This window comes from Pteropus alecto, unplaced genomic scaffold (assembly GCF_000325575.1).
Source record: "Pteropus alecto unplaced genomic scaffold, ASM32557v1 scaffold42, whole genome shotgun sequence".
NCBI lineage: Eukaryota > Metazoa > Chordata > Mammalia > Chiroptera > Pteropodidae > Pteropus > Pteropus alecto.
Genome location: NW_006434825.1, coordinates 16,173,554 through 16,195,701, shown reverse-complemented (window position 1 = coordinate 16,195,701; position 22,148 = coordinate 16,173,554). Strand labels below are relative to the sequence as shown.

The following is a 22,148-nucleotide window of genomic DNA, read 5'->3' as shown; positions in this document are numbered from 1 at the left end:
GCAATTTCAGGTTGGCATCAATCATGCTCCCTGTGCAAAGGGAAGAAAGTGGAAATTAACATCAGGTTTATGCCACTTAGTCTGTACACCACTTTTCATTAAAAAAGTATGTATTCTGCATTTACTGTTTGCAAGATACTGTACTAGTAATATGGGTAATTAAAAGGTGAATCAGCCATGATCCTATTATCACAGAAGTTATAATCAGTGAAAGAGATAAGCTCTGTGCACAGATAACTATAACAAAATTCAGTGTATGCTAAGTATCATAATAAAGGTGCCCACAAGTCACATTTCTGATTGAAATAATCAGAAAAGACTTTCTAGAGAAGATGATGTACCATCTCTTAAAATGAGCAAGATTTTATACTTGAATACGAAGAACATACATTCCAGGCGAAGAAAATGAAATGAGCAAAGAAATATAAACCGAACGATAGAGTATTTGCAGAATATTTTAAGTAATACCATAGTTATATGCTGTGCAGGAAGTCAGCGCCCCTAACCCCCATGTTGTTTAAGGGTCAACTATATATACCTTGGCATATAGAGAAGCTCAATAAATATTTACACAACTGATGCATGAGTGAATAGCTTGAAATAAAGCTAGAAAGAAAGAAGCCTAAAAATGATGACTCAAGATCATGGGCCAGGCTAAGAATTTAATTTTTTAAGTAGGCAATATGGTCAAGTGGAAAGAAACCCATTGGCCAAAGGAGAGTAAATCTAGATTCAGTTTCCTTTTCTATAAAATGGGAATAACAACACTGCCCTGGGATGGTTTAGGACCTACATAGGGTCTATTGCCAGACAAGGACATTCCCTAACAACAGATGCCCTTTTCCTAGTTGAGTGGTCCTAGTTCAGATTACAGATGTTTGTAACTAAACTAGAAATCAACAGTTTGAGATTGCCGACCTTCTTTGCCCTGTCGGCTGAGCTCGATGACTGACTTGTCCAGGCACAAGTAGCGATGAATGTGGGCCGCAGCCTGCTCATAATCTTCATTCCTCAAAGCAGTCTGAACTCCGTCCATGCAGAACTTTAGGTCCAAGATGTCATCAGCTCTCTGAATGGCTTGATAAAGGCGGTTCTGCAAAAAGACCTGGTGCTCAGAAACTATGTCCTATTCTTTCATAAACATCTCTTCAGAAGGTACGGAGATTCAGGGACTGAATCTGGTTAATCATAGGTCCTTTTCAGCGCTTATTGGTGAACTCAAAAATACCACCACCACTATCACTTGCAAAACTGTTACTGATGATCAAGACTACTGACAGGTATCATGCAAATGACCACATCATTTTAATGGAAGAACGGGTATTGACTCAAACATCAACACCATAATGGGATTACCTTGGCCAGGTCAAGCTGACGGACTTTGCTGGACACATTCTCAGCTAGGTTGCAGGTAAAGGTGATCATTCCAGCTAGCTGCTTTGCATCTCCTTCAATCAGCTGCAGGTTGGGGCTGGAGATACAGACAGATTGTCAGCACAAATAAATCCATAGGGGCAGAGTGTAGGAGTAACAGATGGAAAATTTTTTTTTGCAGGAGACTATGTCTTTTGCTTCTTTTGTACCTCTCCACAATTCTTAGCTTAATTCACTCTATTAAAAGATTTTTTTTCGAGAGTTTTTTACTGTAAACTCAGGCCTATACTTAATAAAAAATTTTCCATAACTACTAAAGACATCCCAGTAGGTACTGCCAAAAAATTAGAGAACAAATTTTCCCAATTGCTAAGTGAGCATAAAATGCACTTACCAACAATCTGAAATGATTAAAGAGCACTTTTTATGATGAGCATATACACAAAATCTATAAGAACAGTTGTTCTCAAACTTGAGCTATGCACCAGAACCATTTGGTATGCTTGCTAAAAACAGATTCTTGAATCCCATCTCCAGAGTTTCTGATTTAGTAGGGTTAGGGGGGTAGGGCTAAAATTTGCATTTCCAACAAGTTTCCAAGTGATGTTCAGGACACTTTGAAAACCACATAACATACCCTTAGGTATTCACTTACCTTGAGGTAATACTCCTCTGCATTGTTTCAAACTTAGCTGGCATTTTATAAGAGAAAGTTAGTAAAAATAACTACTTATCCAGTGGACCCTGTTGGAAATTACAATAGCCCTTGCTGAGATGCAGAGACTCACCCCATTCGGTGGAGAGTGACCATTTTACTTTCAATGGTGTTTTGCTGTTCCAAAAGAGCATCCAGCTCTCTTTCTACCACTTTCTGAAACACAGGGAAATGTCATCAAAATGGTCAGAAGGAACCGTATGAGTTATCTAATTCAGCCACTTAAATGAAAGGTGAATCCCATTTCAAATGTCTTCTTTCCTTCCACTCAGCTCCTTCAGGACATTAACAAACAATACTTAATTTTTTCTCTTATCACATTGCATAATGACTGTTACTTTATGTAAATCTTACTTTATTTAGCGGATGAACACCACGAATGGAAGAAATAAACCTTTATTCAATATTAATAGCACAGTGCCTAACACAGAAACACATTTAAAATATAATGGCTAAACAAATGGGAACTTCCAAAGTGAGTTACAAAGTCTTTTCATAGTGTATAATTCTCTCAGCCAAGCCATTTACTACATTGCCTCAATTAATGCAACCTCCTTATACTTGAGTTCCACCTTTAAAATATGGCTAGTAATATATAACCTATAGGACTGCTGGGTGAGCCAAACAAGATAACAAACATAAAGTGCTTAACATAGTAGTATGTGGCTTGTGGTTCAAAAACAACCATTAAAATTAGCTATAGTTACTTGAAACTAATTTAAATAAATTTAAACAAAAAATAGCTATAGATTTCTCTTAAAATAGTCCAGTAGGATACATAGGGAAATTTCACCTTGACAATCATCAAACACAAATACAGAACTAATATTGTTCTGCCTGTAAGAGCAACTTAATTTTCCCCCCCAAACTCAATGAATGCAAGCTTAGGAATGTTAAGTCAAGAATACGGAATTTTATAAAGCATATCTTGTTGAAAACATATCAGAAACTGCTAGAGGTGGTGCAAATTAATATTTGGAAATATTCAAAGATATCAATGATCCATCCTCTGGCTGAAATTGCCTTTTGTGCTCAACCTTATTTAAATAACCTTATTTAAATGCTTAGTTTTAGGAAACAGCTACTAAACTTCAAATCGGAGCTTAGATCTTCTGACTGGCAAGGAACCCAACTGACATTCAAAAATGTATTGATAATAGGTTGCCACGGAAAAGTGAAGGAGGCAGAAAGGAGATAAAACATTATGAGCTGAAAGGAATCCTGGAGAGAATATAGTCCACGCCCCTCATCTGACACAACGTTAGGGGTATAAGAGATTAAGTGACCTGTCCAAGATTAGACAGTTGTTCCTGAGTCTTAACACCTTAGGCTTCTACAAAGTTCTACACTTCACCGAAACACTGAAATGACACCCCCAAATAATTTCCTACAAAGGGGAGTCTTAGAACGCTTATTTATTTGCAACGACAGGGCGAAAGCGTTTCATAATTTTTAAGCTGCTAAATCAATGCAAAGAGCCCTCATTCTTATTTTGAGAAGCAAGCGAGTTGGCATATACTCTCAATGTAACTTTACTATCCCTGAGACCCGTAGTGATTAAGAGCCGAGGAAATCAATGGGAGATGGGGCTAGTCACCCAGATAACAGGGGAAAAAAGCTTGGGAGCAACAAACAAACTGAGTGCAGAGAGATGGCAGGTCCCAAGAACTACACTCAGATACACTCCAGCTTCTCGAGTAGGTGCTTTGTTGTTCCCCTCCGCAAAAAGAGAGCTTCCCACAGCCCGGATTTCCCGACTGACGGCTCCTACGCCAACTGTCTCTGGATAAAGAGGCTCAGCCCTCCCACCTCCTCGCTGCAGAGCCGTTCGTACACAGCCTCCAACTCCTGCAGCTCCGTCAGGGAGCGAATAAACTCGGTGGAGATTTCGGAGCAGCGGCCTCCTCCCACCCCTTCAGGCGGCGGAGGCATCCCTAACAGCTTCTGGGAGGACTCGAGGTCCGCCATCTTGGTTCCCATTCCGTGTTTCCGGCCTCTCGAGGCCCCCTCTTCGTTGGCGCGCTGACCTTTGGGGCTGCCCACAGAAGTGCCTGATGAACTCATTTTTTAAAAGTCTACTTTAAAAAGCCTATTCATGTTCTATTCTTCTGAAAAAAGTGATTGTCATAAGATGTGTTTAAATAATTTTCAATGGGGCGTGGATGCAAGACCAATGCATTATAAAAATTATAAACACATTCTTTAGGCGCCGGTTGGGGACCTTTTTCCGCCGCGCGCCAACCGGAAGGTCCCTGACTTGAGAGCTAATGGCGAACGCCGGCGGTTTGGCGTTGGCGATGCCTTAGTCCTTGAAGAAATTCTGCATCCGTTGGATACTACGCCATCCTCATTGCTACAGGGTAAAGAAGCGGCCTCCCGACTTCCCCGGACCTACAGAGGACTAGAACGGCCATATAGGAGGTTGGGCTGAGTTTCTGGTCGGGGTCCCTGAGGCAGCCTATGTCCGGGCAGGGGACCAGGAGGAGGTCGAGAGGAGCGTGTGAATGCGGCTACTAGGAATTGTTCCCTGTTTCTGTCTACAGCGATAAAAGAGGTCTGGTTCAAAATAAACCTTTTTAGAGATTGCCTAGCTTTTAGGCCCTGGGGCCTCGACCTATGCGAGATGTAAGAAGGCGGGAGGGACGTCTTTTCTTGGAGAGAGTAAAGGACACGGACAGGAAGGTGAAAAAGCCCAGCATATTATAAGCGTAAATAACGGAAATAGTTTTGGAGCCTGCTTTGAATTTGTTTGGTATTTAGGTAACATTTCTTCTGATCCTCAGTTTCATCATTTGCAAAGTGAGGGGAAATAATATCTAGAAGATTTGGGATTTTAAAATGCGATTATGTTCATTTGGCACATGAGAAGGGATGGAATGAGCATTCGCAGGCTCTTTTTTTAGTAATAGACAAGAGAGCGAAGTGGAGGAAATCACAGAATTTACCAGGTTTTCGCCGCTGATCTTCCAAAATGCACCTTTCCCCATTTCCCAAGGTGGTAATAGCTGGGAAACCTGTATTTAACCAGGTTTGGGGAAGTTGAGCCCCAGGGATCTGAATGGATGGCATCAGTTACAAAGGAACTGGAAAGTAGTCTGAGTTCTTCAGCTATAAAGAATGAAAAGTAGCCTGGAGGGAGATTTTCGGGGCTTCAGAAGTAACCTGTCTTTTCCTCTACTTTTTTTTTTTTTAAACAATTCCTTATTTTTAATGCAGTTAATACAATGACATGGATCACATTGACAGCATGATACTGGCTTTACTATAAATTTTGTTACACCTGCACCTTTGAAATTGTTTGAAATTTTATGGCTAGAACACAATGCCAGAGAGTACAGACACTTAAATACAAGAATTACATTTGCTATTTTTCAATTGAGAGCGATTACAATATATTTTCTGCCTGTTTTTTTCCAACTTAAGCTGAGCGCAATTTTCCCTGGAACTTTCCCAAGGGAGAAAGTTCTTCTGGGTGTGCATCCTTGACTCTGGTCATGTGTTTACTCTGTATTTCTATTTGTAGGTCATTTCCCTTACTTTTTATCTCTCCTTAGACCTTTCTCTGGGATCCTAGGGCATTAAAGGTGTTCCTTAGTTTCAAGTAGAAAAATTTATATACATTTCCTGCCTACAGGATTGATTTTTTTCTGTTCTAGGTCACCCTGCTTTTGCCCAACCCAGAAATGATTATAAAGATATTTACCTTTTTTCACTTAACGAAACCAAATTTATGTTAATTGCACAATGGTTACTTGGATTTCTCAAATTCTCTTGCTTTTGTCTCTGAATAATTGAGGTAAAACAAGTCAGTTTATTTTCCAGCAGTATATGTGTAGGTGTAGTTTTGGGTGATTCTTTTGTGGTAGAGGTTATACATAAGTTTGCAGTCCTGTCCGATGATAGGAACGCTTTTCCAAGACTGTACTCTTTTAGGGAGGCCTGAAGTGGCTGGAATTCAGTTTTCTTTTAGTTTTTGATGGTGTTGGTTTAAATTTTAAATTCTAATCACTTGAATACAGAGCTGTATGAGAGATGCAGTGAACACTACACTAAGTTACCAGTGTTTATCGGATTAGCATGGGTCTGGCTCTGGGGAAATAAGGACTCAAATATTGCTGGGGATGTAAATTGGTGACTTCTTTGAAAGGTAATAGCTCTCAAAATTTTAGATGTTTGAATCTTCAATTTAGCAGCTTCATATTTAATAGTAGATACTTCTAAATGTATAAATTACTTATAAGTGAATGATTTTCTTTGCATCAGTGTTCATAATAGCAAGAAATTGGGAACAAATGTTCATCAGTAGGGTATTGGCTAAATGAGATCTAATATACCCATTCAGTGGAATACTCTGCCACTGTAAAATAAAAATAAGAAAGCCTTTTGTGTTTTGCTATCTCCAAGATAGAGAAAATAATGAAAAAATAAAAGTATAATGTGAGTGTACAATATATGGTACCCAACCTTAAGTTAAAAAGTGGGGATAAAATACAGTATTAGTGTACATTCTTTCTTACCCATACAGAAAATATCTGGAAGGGCAGGATGGATATAACTTGGTGAAATCTATTCCCCTAGGGAGAAATGGATGGCTAGGGAATGGGTGGAGGGAGCTTTTTACTGAGCTTTTGAATTCTGAACCTTGTGAACGTGTAGCCTATTCAAATACAAGTAAAGGTAGACCTTAGTTTCTGTGGCAGAAAAAGCAAATAGTGTTGCGTTAATGGTACAGATGTAGTTCCCAACGTTTTTACCACTTGTTATGTGACCTCAGGTGATTTAATTTTTTAACCATAATTTTCTCATCTATAAAATGGTTTTCTTAATGAGTTTTAATATTAAGTACTTGATAGATTGCTTATGAGATGAGAGACAGTATATAGCAAAGTGCCTGGCATTTAAAGGAACTCTGATTATAAATATGTCATTCTTTCATGGGCCTTATTCTACTGGTTCTCCTGCTATGAGCCAGAAGTTCCTATACAGAAGTGTTAACAGTTTCCCAGTTGATGTTACTTTGCTTTTATGCTCTCTTAGCTTACTTTGACGTGGTGTAACCAGTGACTGGATTGTGGAGTGTCGGGTGACTCAGTATTGCTGCCACCATGTTTCTGTACAACCTGACATTGCAACGAGCCACTGGCATCAGCTTTGCCATTCATGGCAACTTCTCTGGTAAGTTTTCCAGTTATTATCCTTCTGAATGTAACATATTAAATATTACTCGTTTTAATGCTTCATATTTTTTTCTGTACTTGTACAGGAAAGAAATTTAATCATTAATTTATATAATGCTTTATGGTTTCCAAAGCACTTTGGCATACTTGATCTTAGCTGATACCAAGGACTTTTGGCAAGTAAGGTGGCCTGATAAGAGGTAGCACTGAGCAAATGGGACTGGATTGGAATGGGTAAGAGTGGGCTATGAGATAGGATGGGAAGCCATTAAGATAGTGAAGACCTGACAGTGGGGATAGAAAGAAAGTGAAGGACATGAGTTTCCAGCCTGAATGGCAGAGAAAATATATTAAGAGCAGGTTAATTGAGACTAGCGTGAGAGTTTGGGAAAGGAGGAACTTAGTTATTTTAAACGGTTGAGTTTAAAGTTGAGACAACTCATTCAGGTGGAATTATGTAGATGAGGACAAGTTGACTGTGATGCATTAGGAGGTGTTGATTGCAGTTATGAAAGCAAATAAACTTTAGGAGTGTGTTTAGAAATAAATAGCATATTTTAGATGGCAGCTTTAAAAGCTTTAAAAGTTCTTTGAGACACAGATCAAACTGCACAAAATGTTAATATGCTGTCTTAGCCCAGAAGATGGGTTAGAAAAAGCCTTCGGAGATTTTTGATCTTATGAAGCTAAACATGTATTTATACCATTAATGGACAATGCTCAATTATGCAGACAGATGTCAAATGTTAGGAAAATGAAGTTTTTAAAAAAGTAACTTGTGTAACCATTTTTAAAAGCTTTTATTTGATACTGCTTTTGTTAGATCATTTCAATTGTTGGGAAAGTACCTTTTCCAGTAGAATAAGTTAACTTAAAATACTGAGCCCCCAACTCACTCAGTTATATCTGTCTTTAATGGCATTATGATTCAGGCAGGTTACTTTTTGGAAGAATTCCAGTTTTTCATGGTCTTCATTTTTTGGCGTTCTAGGAACCAAACAACAGGAAATTGTTGTTTCCCGTGGGAAGATCTTGGAGCTGCTTCGCCCTGATCCCAACACTGGCAAAGTACACACCCTACTTACGGTGGAAGTATTTGGTGTAATTCGATCGCTTATGGCCTTTAGGCTGACAGGTGGCACCAAAGACTACATTGTGGTAGGCAGTGACTCAGGTCGGATTGTTATTCTGGAATACCAGCCATCTAAGAATATGTTTGAGAAAATTCACCAAGAAACTTTTGGCAAGAGTGGATGCCGCCGCATTGTTCCTGGCCAGTTCTTAGCTGTGGATCCCAAAGGGCGAGCTGTTATGATTAGTGAGTAACTTGCTCTATTGAGTGCATCTCTGACTGTTACGGATGCTCGGTTTAGGATGACAATGCTGTGATCTCGGCAATGTGCCAGTAAAACAACTTAAAGTTCGCATCATATGTGGATTAATTCCTTGGCGTAGAGTTGCTTTTCCTTCTAAATTAATGGGAAAAGTCTTAACATACTTTTTCTACCTCCTGCCTAGTTAGAAATAGATGTTTTTCTATTTTTTACTTTTTCTGTAGCAAAAAAGACTACAACGAAATGATTTTACATTACTAGACATGAGTACGGTTGCTTTTATCAGCCTGAAGTGATGATCCACATTCATGTCTCTTCTCTGACAAACCTCTTGAAGAAAATTCTGTGTATCTGATCAGGCCTCTAGAGGGCAGCCCTCTCTGACTAGTCACAAAATGACTAAATCTAATTGAAAGAAAGCTGGCGATTTAATGAATTATTGTTTCATTTCCCAATTTCATTAAATCTAGGGCACCCTAAGATATTTTGAAGAGTTAGTGGGATATTATGATCCCTATTAGGAAGGAGGTGGCTAAATGATGCTGTTGTCTGTTTTAACGATAGAGAACAAATCCTAATATACGTATACAGTTCTGGCTCTCTGATTTTTAAAAAATAATTGTGATAAGAATCTAGCTGTTTTTTTAAGCCCTTCTATTCACTACCTGGAAATCTTGTGTGTTTTTGTCTCCTTCAACAATAGGTGCCATTGAGAAACAGAAATTGGTGTATATCTTGAACAGAGATGCTGCAGCCCGGCTTACCATCTCATCTCCCCTGGAGGCCCACAAAGCAAACACTTTAGTGTATCACGTGGTCGGAGTAGATGTGGGATTTGAAAATCCAATGTTTGCTTGTCTGGAAATGGATTATGAGGTAATGGGGATCATGTCTGTGTATGTGCTTTTCTCTCCTTTGTTTTTTTATTTTTCCAGTCACCTCAATGCTTTCCTAAGATAATTTTCTTCATTGTTCAAATATTATATCTTTTCTGCTAACAAATCTTTTCTATATTCCAAATGCTTTACTGAAATTCTTTAAAATGTTTCAGAGCTTACCTGACAATGTGATAGCACTTCGCTCTGATTTGAACAATCTCCCTGTGGAAACAGGATATTTATTGGGGAAAGCTGCCTGAAAAGGGGAGTGAAACTATTTGGGATATTTTTTTTGCAGGGAGTTAGTAAAAGGTGGAGCACACCATTCGTTCCCTTGAGTGGAAGGCAGAATCCTCTAGTAGAGAGAACCAGAATTAGGAGATCTGAGTTCTTGTTCCAGCTTTACCGTTATTTAGCAGTGTGAACTTTGGCAAACCATTTGGCATCAGTGGACCTTTGCCTGTAAAATAGATGGACCTTGTTTGTAAAATAGAATCCTGATGTCTTTACAGCTCTGAAATTTGATTTTATGGTACTGATTAGTCTTTGTGTCACTGTACTCCTCTATAGGAAGCAGACAATGATCCAACAGGGGAAGCAGCAGCTAATACCCAGCAGACGCTTACTTTCTATGAGTTAGACCTTGGTTTAAATCATGTTGTCCGAAAATACAGTGAACCTTTGGAGGAACATGGCAACTTCCTTATTACAGGTACTTCTTTTTCAGAGTTGCTCTGTACTATTTTGCCTGATCCCTTTTATGCCCAAATTCGGGAGGGTTTATTTAACAGATTTTAGAAGCTAGTTAAATTATTGTAAACTTCAGTGCCTTGTCTGTTTTGATAAGGTTCGAAGTTCATGCAGTGGTAAGCTCTTATTCTCTAGTGGGGGCAGAGAAGAAAGGATGGAGAACAGTCAGCTTGGAATATTGATTGCTGTTGGTCCCTGTGATACTTTGACTATAGTCAATCTTTCACTCTTGTTAAAATCAAAACCTAGGTCTTTGAAAAGACACAAGAAGTGAATAAACCTAACAAGATAAATCATGTCCATGAATTTGAAAACTTAGATGAATTAAAAATACTTTAGAAAACTGTTACCAGATTGATCCAAGAAGAAATTAAGAACCTAGATAGACCAGCATCCATTAAAAAAATTGGAACAGTAGTCAAAAATCTCTTTTCAAAAGGGTAAGGTCCAGAATTTTCAGGGACCATAAATTTCTCCAGAGACTAGAAATTGAATGAAAACTACTGTACTACTTTATGAACCTAACATAACTTTAGTACCAAAACTGGAAGAGGACAGCAACAAAAACTTAGAGGGTAGTTATGATTATAGATACAAAAAGGTAAAACTTTGGCAAGTCAAATTTAGCGATGTCTTAAATGCATCATAGCTAAGTAAGATTTTTGTAGGTACTCAAAGATGTTCACCATTAGAAAATCAGTATCAGTTTAATTTATTAGAAGACGAAGGATAGCTACATTTGTGATCATCTAAATTTCAGCAGTCTTGGGGAAGACAGTGATTCAGTCCTTTTTCTTCTGAGTCATTTGCACTTGGATTAATCTCTAAAATGAAATACATTGGTGGAGGATTTTGGAGAATAATAATACAAGACAGCACTTATTTTTGAGCATCAGATCTTAGGATCCTATAAAGCAGAAGAACCTTGAAGAATAGATAACATGTCATTACTTGCTGCAATTTATTACTATACCTTTCATTTAGAGAGCTTCATTCTGTCAACAGGTGTTCATTTAGTCTTTACAGTCAATATGTGAAAAGAGTACTGAATTCTGGGACTGCAGTTGTGAAAAATTAGATACAGTGTCTCCCTTTATGCCCAATTGAGTCTAGTGGTGAATATGTATATAACAAAAAAAAAATAGTCAAGGTGTGCTAATTCCATGACATTGTAAAGAAGGGAGTCTCTAACAGGGAAAAGAAGGACGTGTTGGAGAAAGCTTTTTGGAGAAGTACTCTTTAAGCTGATACCTAAGAACTAGTTAGGAGTTATCTAAGTACAGTGTGGGTGGAGGAGGAGTTTCTCTTGTGGATAAAGAGAACAGTATACCATAAAGCCCAAGAACAAGAAAGAACACGATTCAAAGAACTGAAAGCTCATTGTGATTGAATCATTTGAGCTAAAGGGCTGGGGTACTGTTAGTGGTGGAGTGGTAGCCACTGAAGGAGTCTAAGTAGAGGAATAATATCCTGAAGAAATCAGGCATACCTTGGAGGTAGTGCAGGTTCAGTTCCAGACTACCACAGTAAAGATTGCAATAAGCGAGTCACGAATTTGTTTCCCAGTGCATGTAAAAGTTATGTTTTTGCTATTGTATATTAAGTGCAATAGCAGACGTCTAAAGAAAAACAATGTACATACCTTAATTAAATATACTTCATTGCTAAAAGTGCTTACCATCATCTGAGCCTTCAGCAAGTTGTAATCTTTTTGCTGGTGGAGAGTCTTGCCTTGATATTGATGAAAACAGTATCTGCAAAGTGCAATAAAATGAGGTATGCCTGTATTTGCTTACATTTTGCCTAATGGAATGGAGGCTATTTATAAGCCAGGAGATTGGTCAGGAACTTGTTTCACTAAACCAAGAGATTGGTAGCATGAAAGCTGCGAAGGAGCTAGAATCATTAGGGCTTTGTGAGGTGAGAGAATTGAAGAGTGACTTTCAGGTTTCTGGTTTGGTCCTTTTGTTGAAAGTGGTATTCTTTAAGGTGCAAAACAGATACATTTGGGAAGGAACTTAAATATGCGAACACATTGTATTTTGAAGGTGCCAGTGGACTATCCATGTGTGTGTCCAGTAGGTGGTTGGATTGTAGGTCTGAAGCTGGGAACTGAGTTCTGTCTTTGGAGCTAAAAATTTAGATGCATTACCAGCATTATGGACAGGCTGAATCACCTCAACTGCTCCATTCTTTTCTAGCATAACAAGAGAAAGCAACACTTGGAATGTTTCTCATCTTTAGGCACATTATGCCTTCATTAAGTGAAGGAGAGAAGGAATCGAAAGCTATATTGTAATTCATAGTTATGTCAAATCGTTGCTAAGTTTTATTTTTTCTGACAGTTCCAGGAGGTTCAGATGGTCCAAGTGGAGTGCTGATCTGCTCCGAAAACTATATCACTTACAAGAACTTTGGTGACCAGCCCGATATCCGCTGTCCAATTCCCAGGAGACGGGTAAGGTTTTTGTCAGAAGATATATTTGTGTTTGTGAAATGAACTTAATTTTTGTAATTACAGTGGTAGGCTCTTAGTTTATCTGTTATCAAGTTTCAGTTTCTCTGTAAATGTTATTTTAATTGAAGCCGGTAAAATATTTTAGTAGAAGCAAAACTGAGAAAGAGAATTAAACGCTAACACAATTTCCATTTTGGAGGAACCTGTGGACATTATCAGTTTGAAATTTCTGAACGTTTCTAGTTTGAAGAGGCCAGGAATATTTATTTGTTGGAGATAAATTGTCTTTCGTTCTTTTTGTTTCCCCTTCCCCCCAGTTCCAACATACAGAAAAATTTAAGGAATAGGACGATGAATTACTGTATGCCTTTCACTTAGATTCACCAATTATTGTTTTGTTGCATTTCTGTCTCGTGTGTGTGTGTGTGTGTGTGTGTGTGTGTGTGTGTGTGTGTGTGTGTGTGTGTGTGTGTGTGTGTGTGTGTGTGTGTGTGTGTGTGTGTGTGTGTGTGTGTGTGTACACATATTAACTCTTAGGTTAAACATTTGAAAATTAGTTGATGATATCATTTTTTACTATAGGACTCTCCTAAGATAAGGCTCCTAAGAAGGACATTTTTGTACATAACCACACTACCAGTATTGTGCCTAAGAAATTTACCATTTTATGTAATAACAATTACTTTATATATTTTTCGTTTCCAAAAGTTTCCTTATATCTACCATTAGTCTCTTTTAATTTAGAATATTTTCTCTCTCTTTTGTTTGTTTTAGTCTTATACTGACATTTTTTAAGAGTTTGGGCTGATTTTCTTATAGTCTCTCCCATGATCTTTTCCTCACGATTATGTCCAGGTAATATTTTTAATTGAATTATTAAGGTGGTGACATATATTTCCTACTAGATCATGTTAGGGGCCCACAATGTTGGTTTGTCTCATTGGTGATGCTAAGTCGATCACTTTGTTGAGTGGGTGTATTTCTGCTCTCTGTGAAGGCACCTTTTCCTTTCTGTAATTGGCATGGAATCTGGTAGTGAACTTTGAAACTGTAAATGTCCTTTTTCTCAACATCTTTTCACCTAGTAGTTTTCCCTTTAACCAGTTTCTACTTTGGTGGTTGAAAACAGTGTTTTATTGCTTTTAATTTTAACAGTTTACTATGGAAATTATTAAGCGTATATATACAAAAGTAGAATATCATGAATGTCTGTGTACCCAGCTTCAGTAGTTATCAGCACGTAGGTAACCTTGTTTCATCTCTGCTTCCTCAGTCTCCTCTCAGCCCCAGGTTAGTTATCTTTTTAATATTAATTTATAGATTCTGCAGTTAAACCTTTTAGGAGTTATTTATTTTCTTTAATACATGATATCCAAGTAAGAAAACATCAATTTTAGAAAACCTAAGAAGAAACTTAATGCTTCTTGGTAAGAGGTGGGAGGAAATTCATTTTGGTTGATGAGACGTTTACTGAGCATCTAATTGCCGAGCACTGTACTTAGCTTTGGGGCTGCAAAGAAGTTTAAAACGTGTTTTGCCCTTGAAGAGCTCATTCAGTGAGAGAAATACAGAATGTTGGGAACATTTTGGAAAAAATCCAAAATCATAGCCAAGGTGATAACCTCTTCGTAATCCAGGAAGTTGGTGTAGAAAGGTCTTATGAGAGTAGTGTTGTGGACACAGAAGAGTTTTATTCAGAGCCTGAAGTGATGATTCTTTAAAGAATACGTCTCTTTTCTGACGTTTTTCTCTGGAGATAGTTCTTGCCTTACCGACCTCATTAGGCTTTAGAGTGGTATTGTGGCTGTATTTTGGTATCCAGGCTTTGTTGAGTATTTATTAGCATACAGGAAACTTTAGATATTGTGTTTTGTGGCAACAGCTAGCAGGCTGCATTTGAGTCAAAGCTTGTATAGAGAGGCTCTAGGTGCCTCTAGGCCTTGGGTGGCCTGTATAATTCCTGTTGGTAAGGTGCTGAATTTAAGTATAAGTACTCATTTCTAAGATGATGTTGGTTGTATGTTTGATTTTGCTAGAATGACCTGGATGACCCTGAAAGAGGAATGATTTTTGTCTGCTCTGCCACCCATAAGACCAAATCGATGTTCTTCTTTTTGGCCCAAACTGAGCAGGGCGATATCTTCAAGATTACTTTGGAGACAGATGAAGATATGGTAAGCAGACCGTGATAGAAGCGGGGAAGAAAGTATTTTTTACAGTATTTTATTTGCTACTCTGATTGTACTGTCTTAGAACACTGGCCTCCCTTCCATGGTCTACCTTCACTTGCCTACACACAAGAATTTTTTTCTTTTCACTCCAGGTAACTGAAATCCGGCTCAAGTATTTTGATACTGTGCCTGTTGCTGCTGCTATGTGTGTGCTTAAAACAGGCTTCCTTTTTGTAGCATCAGAATTTGGAAACCAGTGAGTAATCCTTTTTATTATGCTAGTTCACCCTGATTACTGTAATAGTTGCAGGAGCAGAGCTTTTCACAAGAATGTTTTAGTTTCCTCAGAATTTTTGTCTTCCTTTCCCTTTGACATTCTTTTTCTTGGTTATTTTCCTCTACTTCAGTGGCTTTGATTTGTACCTGTGAGTGGCTGCATACCTTTAGAAGTGATCTGAGTTTTTTTCTGGACATTTTATTGAATAAATACTTATTGAACGACTTAGTATTAAACAGATGTTCCACAAACACTTGTATAAATCTAAAGAGAAAAAGGAAAAAGGAAATCCAGTATAAGGATGTGTTATTGAGGTTCCTTCTATGGTCAGTGGGAACTCACTTCCATGAAGACCTGAGCATGAAGCAAGCAGAGTGCATCTCAGAATTGCTCATCTGAAGGTCAACAACACCAGCTGCTCTCTCCTGGGTTGAAAGTTACCCCTGGGGGCATGAGCTCCCCTGCTTATCCTGTGGCTCAGGCAACCACCCATGGGATAGAAGTTCTTAGGGCAGAGAATAGAAAGACTACAGTGTACGTACAGATGGGATTCTGTCAGAGTGAGATGGATTCATTCTTGTGAGAAATTATTGTTGCTGAAGCTGAAATTGGGAAGACTTTTGAGTGGTGAATTGGGGAATTAGAAATGCACTGTGGTGTTAGTTCATTTAATCCTTATAACGACCTATTTATCAAACACTAATTTATTATATGCTAAGTTCCAAGTACTGTTTTAAACACTTTACAAATATTAACTCATGCCGTTCCCTATGAGACAGTGCCATTATCCCATTTATAGTTTAGGGATCTGGGTCACAGAATTTAAGAAATTTGATTACACTAAATCTAACTCAAACTCTGACAGCCTGGTTCCTCAACCTCTGCTCTTAGGCAAAACACTACAGTCTCAGAAAGTTTTACCAAGATTCAGTCAAAGCAGCTTTTACTGTGATGGAGATAGCCTCGCATTTTTCAGTTAGTAGACACTGCTGGTGTCTTTGACAGGTGGTCTTTATCACCTGCATGTAGACATCTTGCCTGAATAAGGAGTTTATATTAGTTTTTTTGTATATGTGTCCTGTTTTAATGCTTTTGTAATAACCTTATTTGCTTTTTCATAATTTAGCATATACTCTGATGTGTTTACCAAAAGTGTTAAATGCCATGAGGTTTGTTTGGCTAATAGTTATTGAGTACCTTAATGTATTTCAGACACTGATCTAGTCATTCTCCTTCTAAAAAGCTACACTGGATATTGTTTAAAATGCTCTGTATTGAAGGTCTGGTATATTATTTAAAGAATAAACAGTAGTTGGTGTTTTGTTTTAAATGAGCTGTTTTTCTAAAGCTCATTGCACATTCAGTTTATGATGATATATTGTTACAAGTCATTGACTCTCAAACTGCTTTCCTTTTTTTATGGTGTTCCTTTGAATCAGTTAACTAAGCATTAGCCAGAGGACAGATCAGAGAAAGGCAAGATGACTTTGTTACTTATCTCTGGATATGTTTATGTTTTGTTTGAGGAACAATACTGTAATATCTGCATACTTTTGCGAGGTCACCACCAACTCTTGTTTTTTATTAAATTTGGCCTGGTGTGTGTTTAAAATAGGAAATGGTTATAGATTGCCTTTGGATTTTATTAATTTTATTTGAAAAACATGTTTATTTGGGGCCATGCACTGTTGTAAGTACTCATAGAATTCTGTAGGAAGGTACTGTTATTTCAGTTTTATAAATGAGGCAAGTGAGGTACAGAGATTAGTAAGCCTAAAGTTATGTGGCAAGATAAGGGGCAGAGCTGGGATTCAAACCCAGGCACTAGTGGAAGCCCAGTGCTTTTAATCACTGTGTTGCCAAGGCTCTTCCATTGTACCTGTTTGAATTCAGTGGCTTTAATTTTTTCATCTCTTTTCTATTCTTAAAAAAAGAGAAAATCCCACTCAGATATGCAGAGATTTCAAACAGTGCATGACTCAGTGCATGTTGTGATATTGATTAGATATTAATATGAGTATTAATGTTGTCAAACGTTATCTTCAGACAGAACATGTTTTTAATTAAAGTCTTTGTTTCTCCCCCCAGTTATTTATATCAGATTGCACATCTCGGAGATGATGACGAAGAACCTGAGTTTTCATCTGCCATGCCTCTAGAAGAAGGAGACACATTCTTCTTTCAACCAAGACCACTCAAAAACCTTGTGTTGGTCGATGAGTTGGACAGTCTCTCTCCTATTTTGTTTTGCCAGGTGTGGGTCTTTCCAGTCATCTCCATAATGAGCAGTGCCAGCCAATTGTTTTGAATCTGAATGAGTTTAAAATTTTAACTCCAGTTAAATTAAATTCTAGTCCAAGAGTTAGATTCGTCAGCATGTCTGTGGAATCGCCAGAGTTGTAAAGGTGAAGCAGCTTTAGAATTTCGGGAACTAAAAACCATTACCTAAATCCTTCAGCTTTTTAAAAAAATTATAAAACTCATGTTCAGTGTAAAATTCAAACTGTACAAAAAGTTAAAAGCCTTATCCCCAATTTTTTCAACTCCTCACTCCAGTGAGGCTGTTACTATTAAAAGCTTGTCATGATTGCTTCTAGGTATTTTCTTTGCATACAAAAGCAGAGAGACTCACATCTCTCCCCACAAATGTGTGTTACATTTAATATAAACAGGTTCATATACTTCATAGTATTCCAACATTGACCCTTTCTCACTTAATGGTCAATACCTATGTTTATCTTATTTTAACACTCAGTTCCTCCTTAAAATGCTCCAGAGACACTGGCATCAGTCAGTAGCAGGAACTTTTCAGTCACATCCTCAGGGAGGAACCGGAGGTGGCGTGAGATGGGAATTGCATCCCCTACTAAGGTGCTTAATTGTAGCAGGAATTTTACCATACCTCTTGGTCCTGGATTGCTGTGAGTCGAGTGACCATTAGGGATCACCCTACCCTGTCTAGTCAATTGCACTTCTAGTGGGAGAGAGTTTTGCTCTCTGCGTGCAGGAGAAACAAGTCAACATTCAGGCACTTCTGGTAAAATGAATCATTCTGAAATTAACTGCTCTTTTTGACAAAGGATTAGTTCTGAGGGCAATAGAAAATAAGTATTATTTCCTAGTTTGATTTTTCTTTCCTTTCATTGGAATTTGAGGGAATGTTGAAGTAGTTTGTAGGTAAAGAATAAAAACAGGAAGTTAACATGTAGCAGGTCTATAAGCATTTTTTGTGCCATGGATCTCTAAAAGCTTGGTGAAGCATCTGGATTCCCTCTCTGAACAATTTTTTAAATGTGTGTAGTAATAAACTTGATAGCCAAGATAGCAAAACATCATTTAAGTTGTGAAAAAGTAATATATGTGCTTTATTAAGGCTTTAAATAAGATGGTGCATTTAAAATAGGTGAGCTAATCTTTTTTAAAGAGATCAGTGTGAAGGCTATATATACTCAAAACCCACGTGCTAATTCATATTAAAGTAGGATGCACTGCCTTACGGTCGAGAGTTTTCATTAGAATTGTCCAATTTGACAAAACTACAATACAAATGACTAACCTTTTCATATTTTGATCAACAAATAATTGTACTGGAAACCAACAACTAGATGTCTGGGATGCCAGTATGAAACACTTGACTTCTCCATTTGGTGGCTAAACAACCAGATGCAGTTACCCATGAGTTGGTCAGCTACTTCATAGGAGCATCTGTAGATAGGGCAGCTGTGATTGTGTGCAGTCCTAACAAATACAAGTTTTAAAGTAATGACAAGGGAAATGATAATTGGCAATATCTATAAACATTTATATGAATAAATGATTATATTGGTGACAGTCACAGATACTGATAAGTTTTAGTTTTTATTTGGAAGGAAATGGTAATTTCAGTTGGAGGTTACATAATACTTTACTAAAAAAGTTCTTTGCTAACTTAGCTGATAACAAGCCTTTCGTGTGTTGGTAAAACCCATCTTCCAACTGATTTGCTTTTTGGAACATTGGGCCTTTTCTTTCATGCTGCCAGGGCCAATAGCCAATATATAAGCTTAGTAAACTGAAGAGTAGTTTGTTCCCTGAGAATAATTAGGGATCATTGTGAAAACTTAGCACAAGTAGGCATTTTTTTCTCTACAGATAGCTGATCTGGCAAATGAAGACACTCCACAGCTGTATGTGGCCTGTGGTAGAGGACCCCGATCATCTCTGAGAGTCTTAAGGCATGGACTTGAGGTAAGATCATCTGCAGGGGTTGGAGGGAAACATCGATGAAGCATCCTACGGCTTTACTCTGATGAGATCTAAGATAAACTTAATGTTTCTATGAAAGAAAAATGTTTTCTCTATTTCCATAAAGTTTGGAGTTTAAATATTCTATTCCTTAACATGTTAGCACAACAGGCACATTTCAAAAATTGGCAAATGGGGATAAAAGGGAAAAAACATCTTTCCTAGTACCAGGCTTACTCTAGCCATAACATGGAGGTTAGGAAATCTGCATGGAACATTTTACTCCATTTCCTTTTAGTCTTGGTCTTTATTCAGGGATTTCAGAAACTTAACATTTTTTACTATGTTAATACTATTTCTTTTTATATCTGAATTTATTGCTGTGTGCTCTTAAGTCATATCATTTTTAATGATTCTGCACTTCTCCATCCAGGTGGATGGATCAGAATTTATGTAATGAATCCTTTATTGTTGGATCTTTTAGGTAATACAGACATTCAAAATTATCTTCTCAAATCCCACATCTCATCTTGGTTCTAGTGTTGATTCCTTTTGGCAAATGCCCTGGAATTGATTTTGTTAGTAAAATCTATGACAATCTGCTTTCAGAGGTCGGAGTTTGCAGACTATATATAGACTTTTCAGAGACAGTTATCTGTTTCTGTAGATTTTTATTGGAACACAGCCAAGATAACCTCAGTTTTGGCTGTAACCACTTAATAGCTGTTATTAAGCTTTTGTTTCCTCTTCTGTAAAATGGGCTTAATAATGGCATCTACCTTAAAGGATTGATGTGTGAATTATTTAATGCCTATGTTCTGGCATATAATAATTGTTCAATAAATGTTAGCTATTAATATTGCTATAAAGGAATTCGATAGATTTTTGACTGTCAAAATATTCACCAATCCACTAACTTCTCAATGACCCAAACCCAATTTAGACCAATAGTTCTTGCTTAGTTACTTGTGTTATTCATTGGATTCTATTGGATTCCATATGATGGAAGCCAGCATGCCTCCAAAATGCATATATGTATTAACAGAAAGTTTTGTGTAAAGTGTGAAATAAAGGACCCAATTAAGAATCATTTTGAGTCCCCTGCCCCTACCACTTTTTTCCTATTCTATATAAAAAAAGAAATCTTCGTTATATATAAAAATATTTTAAAATTGTTAAACATTGCTTTTGTTTCTATACGTGTATTTGAACCATATTGTATGCTAAATTACAGTCTCAGTTGAACAGGGTCACTGTCAGGTATTACTTTTGGTATAGAGTATAGCATGCCTGACATTTACATTTTGTTGATAATTTTTCCAGGATTCTCCTGTACCATGATCAGGTATTTCTGCTATTCGTAAATTAAGAAAAGGATAATGCCTTTGATGAATATACATGAGTTCTTCCTACATAATGTAGTTACACGGTATAATATAATAAGCTAATATGTTGTCTCTAGGTCATTTAAAAACATTTAATAATAAAATTTTTAGTTTGGAATGTTTTTGGATTTATAGTAAAATTGCAAAGGTAGTATAGAGAGTTCATGTATAACTCTTTAGTTTCTCTTTCTAGATCATTTTGAATTCACGTTAGATATTTCATTTACTCTGAGAACCTATAGGACATTCATAGGACTCTTTACTCTGACCTTAAGGAGCATGAAAATCTAGTAGGAAGGACAGGTCTTCAAATCACTTTTTAGAAAAGTGCCCTAAGAGATGGTGATTGTGGCTTTTGTGAGAATTTATAGGTGGAAGAGATAACTGCCAGCCAAGAGGATAAGGGAAGCTCGCTCTTATGAAATGCCAGCTCAGATGGCCTGATTCATTTCTATGTGTCCTGTTTTTGTGGATGATGCAGGCATGTCATGACCAAAGGAAGCATATAGCTTTGGCTATAACAACTACCCTCCCAGATGTTTCATCATTTCTTGCTAAAAGTCTGTCATGGGTATTGTCAATATCTCCAGGCTTTTTGGTTCTTAATGTTCTTTGACTAGATGGTTACCTTTTTTTTTTCTCTCTTTTTTTTTTACTGAAGAAAACTTGTTTTCCTTTATTCATTTTCTCTGTTACCCAAGTGGCACAACTCTCGCCTCTTGTACACTGTTTTTAGTCCATTTTAAAAAAACAGCATGTCTATAATTATTACATACAGTTGACTCTTCTGAATTTACCCATTGGGAGAAGCTCCTCAGATTTATTTCGTAGTGTCTTGTCTAATTGGGTCTATAATTTTCTATGGCAATGCACTTTTTAAAAATTTTGAGTATTTCAGGCAGTAGGCTAAATTTAAGACCATGGTGAACAGCCTTTTAGGCATAGTATCATAATTCAACTGTTTCTCAACTGAAAATATTAAAATTTATGTATTTATGGAGAAAATAGAGTTTTACTTCTATAGTTGCTGCATTTGAAAGAACTATGAAGGGAATGAAGGAAGACTCTTCCAGGCATGACCTGTCTATTGAATAACCACACTGTATAGTTTCTACACTGCTCTTGTTCTCTTTTCACTCCCAAAGTCCATGTCACATGGGGGAGCTTCTGCTGTGGCCCACAGGAACAGCTGTTCTGACAGTCCCTCCCACCCCCTTCCATAACCTCTTACTCCTTCCTTAGGTCTCCCCTGGACATTTCCCCGGCTTTTCTTCCCTTGCCTTTATTGAAATATGATAGACAACTAGTTACTTTATTTACCTTGTACAATTCAACGAGGTTTTTTTGTTTTTTTTCCGCTTATAGTTGGCGTACAATAATATACCAGTTTCAGTTAGTTGTATAG

At 37.4% G+C, this 22,148-nt stretch overlaps 2 protein-coding genes and 2 non-coding genes across 7 annotated transcripts in view; 3 read left to right on the top strand and 1 right to left on the bottom strand.

The window, feature by feature from the left end:
* COG4 (component of oligomeric golgi complex 4) overlaps nucleotides 1–4,078 on the bottom strand; it is a 21,956-nt gene extending 17,878 nt beyond the window's left edge. Inside the window, exons 1-5 of one of the 2 annotated variants that reach the window (XM_025045272.1) lie at nucleotides 3,899–4,078; nucleotides 2,163–2,245; nucleotides 1,357–1,471; nucleotides 919–1,093; nucleotides 1–30 (exon numbers count right to left, since the gene is read on the bottom strand). The exon at nucleotides 1–30 is cut by the window's left edge and continues 191 nt beyond it. In XM_025045272.1, the coding sequence (XP_024901040.1) occupies nucleotides 1–30; nucleotides 919–1,093; nucleotides 1,357–1,471; nucleotides 2,163–2,245; nucleotides 3,899–4,069 (574 nt within the window). In that variant the 5' untranslated portion in view covers nucleotides 4,070–4,078. The remainder of the gene's footprint in view (nucleotides 31–918; nucleotides 1,094–1,356; nucleotides 1,472–2,162; nucleotides 2,246–3,898) is intronic. The other variant, XM_025045273.1, reaches the window with a different exon arrangement.
* Nucleotides 4,079–4,315: 237 nt separating this feature from the next.
* SF3B3 (splicing factor 3b subunit 3) overlaps nucleotides 4,316–22,148 on the top strand; it is a 40,874-nt gene continuing 23,041 nt past the window's right edge. Inside the window, exons 1-10 of one of the 3 annotated variants that reach the window (XM_006909840.3) lie at nucleotides 4,316–4,449; nucleotides 7,127–7,264; nucleotides 8,258–8,584; nucleotides 9,304–9,476; nucleotides 10,049–10,190; nucleotides 12,574–12,686; nucleotides 14,723–14,860; nucleotides 15,010–15,113; nucleotides 17,223–17,388; nucleotides 19,266–19,361. In XM_006909840.3, coding sequence (XP_006909902.1) covers nucleotides 7,195–7,264; nucleotides 8,258–8,584; nucleotides 9,304–9,476; nucleotides 10,049–10,190; nucleotides 12,574–12,686; nucleotides 14,723–14,860; nucleotides 15,010–15,113; nucleotides 17,223–17,388; nucleotides 19,266–19,361 — 1,329 coding nt within the window. In that variant the 5' untranslated portion in view covers nucleotides 4,316–4,449; nucleotides 7,127–7,194. Of the gene's footprint in view, nucleotides 4,644–7,126; nucleotides 7,265–8,257; nucleotides 8,585–9,303; nucleotides 9,477–10,048; nucleotides 10,191–12,573; nucleotides 12,687–14,722; nucleotides 14,861–15,009; nucleotides 15,114–17,222; nucleotides 17,389–19,265; nucleotides 19,362–22,148 lie in introns of all 3 variants that reach the window. The other 2 variants (XM_006909839.3, XM_006909838.3) reach the window with 2 other exon arrangements.
* Nucleotides 8,884–8,963, top strand: LOC112478268. Its single transcript, XR_003045758.1, has one exon. It is a non-coding gene; the product is annotated as a small nucleolar RNA SNORD111 (small nucleolar RNA).
* LOC112478267 lies at nucleotides 14,384–14,474 on the top strand. The gene has a single exon (XR_003045757.1). It is a non-coding gene; the product is annotated as a small nucleolar RNA SNORD111 (small nucleolar RNA).